Source organism: Rhagoletis pomonella, unplaced genomic scaffold, assembly GCF_013731165.1.
Source record: "Rhagoletis pomonella isolate Grant_MI unplaced genomic scaffold, Rhpom_1.0 Rhpom_scaffold_11165, whole genome shotgun sequence".
Taxonomy (NCBI): Eukaryota; Metazoa; Arthropoda; class Insecta; order Diptera; family Tephritidae; genus Rhagoletis; species Rhagoletis pomonella.
In genome coordinates, this window is record NW_023469693.1 from 1 (window position 1) to 3,699 (window position 3,699).

Here is a 3,699-nt window from a genome sequence, read left to right on the forward strand (position 1 = left end):
GGACAGGACACCACCCTGTGGTACCACCGGTTTAATTTTACGTGGCTTGCTGGTTTTGTCTCTGAAAATTACTGACGAATGTCGACCACTCAGGTAATTCGCCACCACCGTTTGAGTCCCTGTGGGAGAGAGGAGGCCTCTGTCTTCTATCAGCGTTGAATGACTGACAGTGCCGAACGCTTTGTTCTTCACAGGGGCGGTTTCGGTTAACCCATTAGTGCATGAAGTTCCCTGGCGATATACTTACCTTTTTTTTTATCATTATGCATTGAAATAAGTCTAATAAAGTAGTTTTAATTCGATTTATTAAAAAAAATGTGTTTTGGGGGTTTTGGGGACCGTCCCTTATAAGGGACACTATGCAGTATGGGCATTTGAAGTGTGATATTGCTTGAAGCATTCTTTCGGATGAAGCCCTTTCTCGCACTTAGTACATACAAAGTTAGACTTCTTTCCGCAATAGGCACATCTCTTATCCGTATTCGAGTACTCAATCATATGGTTTTTTCCATCGTAGCGCGCATCAGGGTTGATGCTGGTTCTACTCGATCCTCTTGAGGACGCCATTCCGTATCTCTCTAGATACGAATTGGCTATGTACCTGCGAAAAATTAGCAGAGTGCCACAATTTGGGTCGTTCGGATGAACTTTCCGCATAAGGATCCATGCGTTTACGATCGATGCGTCCAACAAATATGCAAATAAGGGCCACCACCACTTACGCTGTCTAATTCTAGACCGGTACACAGCCACCATCTGGTCCATTTTATCAACGCCTCCCATGCCTTGATTATAGCGCTGAAGAAGTTTCGGCTGTGGTATCTATATCGCACCTTGCCCTCTCGCGTAGCGCTTGCACGTCCCGATATCGATGGTATCAAAGTTGGAGCCAATGGTGACCACATTATTATCTTTCCATCTTACAACGAGAATCTTGCCATCGTCAGTAAAACGAAAATCGCTGGATCCTCGCTGCTCCTTTTTTCATGGCGGCTATTGGACGAAGAGGACACTTCTCTATGCGACCGTCTCTAATTGTACCAGATGTACAAATCCCCATACTGGCCAAATTGCGCAACAGTTTCACGGACGTAAAATAGTTGTCGATGAAAAGCTATAATCTAATTATATTATTATTGTAATATCATATGACGCACTTTTCATTTCTTACCTTGAATCCCTTATGGTGTGGTACATTTGCTTTCGTGAGGAGATCAACCACTTTGTCACCTCCTACTCCATATCCTTGTGGGACGCTCTCTGCATTTTTGCCCATATACACATCGAACTGAAGCATATATCCATCGCTGGAATTCAGAGCCCAGTTTTTGAATCCAAATCGAATGGGCTTACCACGGATATATTGTTTAGCATAGTGCCTACCATAATACGGTATCATGCTCTCATCAATGGAGAGATTCTGGTCCATTCCACCATGCTTTAGAAACGCCTCGTTCAGGTGAGTAATTAGTGGCCTAATTTTGTAAAGCCGATCGGTACCGGTTGCGTGTTGTCATTCAGATGGAAATTATTTAGAATTTTCTCAAATCGATTCAGCCTCATGCTGTTCGCTAGCAATCTTGGCGAATCAGATTTCTCCGACCAATACAAACGTTTGTTGGGGTATTTTGCGTACCCCGACATCAAAATACCGCCAATAAAAACTCTCGCCTCGTCCATAGTCATTCTCAGGTCAACATTTTTCTGAAGAACATATAAATTTGTCTGCTCAACACAAAAATTTATAATGCCTTCAGAAAAAAAATAGCTCAAAGAAATCAGTAGGCGAACTGGCGGCTTGAGCTTCGGCACTCGGCGGTATTGTTTCGCATTCCGTTTGAATGTCGTACTCCGGGTCCACTTTTCGCCAACGCAAGGCATTTCCCGCACGCACACTCGAACTGACGGTTTTTCTGTATTTAGCCAGTGGCTCATCGTCTCTGTCACTCCAGTCATCGAATTCGTCTTGGATCTCGCCTTCCGCAGTCAATAATTTCGGGCCGAGATGATCCAAGTTCGCCTCGTGTTTGTCATCACTACCGTCTGAATCCTGGTCGGTCTCATTTTCCTCCAATGGTGGGATTGCAAAAATGTTAAGTTCTTGCAACTGACCATCAAAAGCTTCGATCTCTTCCAGTATTTCAGCTACTGTTAGTTTGTAATAAAATATTATTGTTGTAATAAAATATTATTGTTAACTGTCCTGTCTGCATGCGTCTCTTATAAGGGACGTCGGATAAATAACGGTATTATTCACAAATTACAATATTTTTATCACTCACAACAACTTAAATTTGTTTATTACAATAAATTTAAGATAATTGCATTAAAAATTGTTAAATAATTTCACCTGTATTTATTTGTTATTCACATTTACTTACCTCCCACGTGTTCTGATATTTTTTTTTAGTTGTTGTTCCATATTTCGCAAAAAAAATCACACAATTTAAAGTTTACTGCACTGCAATCAGTCACAAACTGGTTTGGTGTAATGTCAACAACTATACCATCAACTTACATGAGATCTGTATTGCAAAATGGGAGAGTAAGAGAGCAAAAGCTGACCGTCCCTTTAAAGGGACCTTATGCACTAATGGGTTAACCATCCAAAGACATTGAACATGTATATGTTTGCCGAAAAGAAGGACACTCAATAAATGTGCAAGTGGTTTGTTCTATTCATTTACATATTTACAAATGTATATACATATACGTAACATTGTATGTACATACATTATTTCATCACTTGAAGGTATGTGACATGGATTTAAGAATACTTGACTGTAATGCTCGGAACTGCTCACGATGCATCAGTTTGGAGAGCAAGTGCTTTGAAGGTTTTTCTTGACAATATGTACTCCAATGGAGAACGAAATTTTTGGCTTTTAGGTATATTTTACTCAATTTGTATACATACATATGTATATTATTTATGTAGCATAATTTTCCTTTTCAAATGTTTAGGTGACAGTGGATATCTTCAATTACCTTATTTAATGACTCCTATTCCGGGAAACAATCTCTCAGATTCTGAACATAATTACAACAGACATCACCGGAAAGCAAGAAACTGTGTAGAACGCTGCTTTGGAGTGCTGAAATCTAGATTTCGATGCCTGTCAAAAGATAGAGTGCTTATGTATGACCCAGTTTTAGCCGGAAAAATTATAAATGCTTGTATAATTTTGCACAATATCATGATATTAAATAATATAAGGTATGAAATTGAGGATGATGATAACATAAGTTTTGATGAAGAGTTTAATTTAGTTGATGAAATAACTAGTACTCATCATGGTATTGCTGCAAGACAACAAATTGTAAATAACTATTTTAATTACTGAGATTTGTGGTTTGCTCACATTTACATGCATGTACAATGTATGTATTTGTGATGAGCTTATTCAGTTAGTTACATGTTTATCAGTTTTGTTTATTAAGTCTAGCGCCTTATATAACCAGCATCGTATAAATCCACATTTCATACTTTGTACAAAAATTAAAAAAAAACTAAAGAGATTTACCAATTTCCCAAAATATTTAAAAATTTTCCTTGATGTTAAATATTTTTTTGTTGACGGTGCCAGGTATTTTCTTCTATATAATAGTCGTTTCGAACATACTTTACGTGGAAGAAAATACCTAGCACCGTCAGCAAAAATAACAATATTAAAAATTCTAGCGTTTTGAAACTTGCTA

General features: G+C 38.4%; 2 protein-coding genes across 2 annotated transcripts; one reads left to right on the forward strand and one right to left on the reverse strand.

Annotated features, from left to right (window-relative positions):
• Nucleotides 1–1,013: 1,013 nt before the first annotated feature.
• LOC118756615 (piggyBac transposable element-derived protein 3-like) lies at nt 1,014–1,395 on the reverse strand (the record flags this gene model as incomplete). Its single annotated transcript, XM_036491366.1, has 2 exons — nt 1,172–1,395; nt 1,014–1,114 (listed from the first exon to the last, which is right to left on the reverse strand). Coding segments are annotated over exons 1-2 (227 nt in total), but the record flags the coding sequence as incomplete, so codon positions are not given.
• A 1,400-nt stretch (nt 1,396–2,795) lies between these two features.
• Nucleotides 2,796–3,480, forward strand: LOC118756614 (putative nuclease HARBI1). The gene is made up of 2 exons (XM_036491365.1): nt 2,796–2,889; nt 2,965–3,480. The coding sequence occupies exons 1-2, from the start codon at nt 2,853–2,855 to the stop codon at nt 3,342–3,344; spliced, it is 417 nt and encodes a 138-aa protein (XP_036347258.1). The 5' UTR covers nt 2,796–2,852; the 3' UTR covers nt 3,345–3,480.
• The last annotated feature ends 219 nt before the right edge of the window (nt 3,481–3,699 follow it).

Bases quoted from the DNA above. Each gene is read 5' to 3' on its own strand.
- LOC118756614 (XM_036491365.1), top strand. From the start codon at position 2,853: ATGTACTCCAATGGAGAACGAAATTTTTGGCTTTTAG. The intron at 2,890-2,964 runs GTATATTTTACT...TCAAATGTTTAG, and splicing joins ACGAAATTTTTGGCTTTTAG to GTGACAGTGGATATCTTCAA.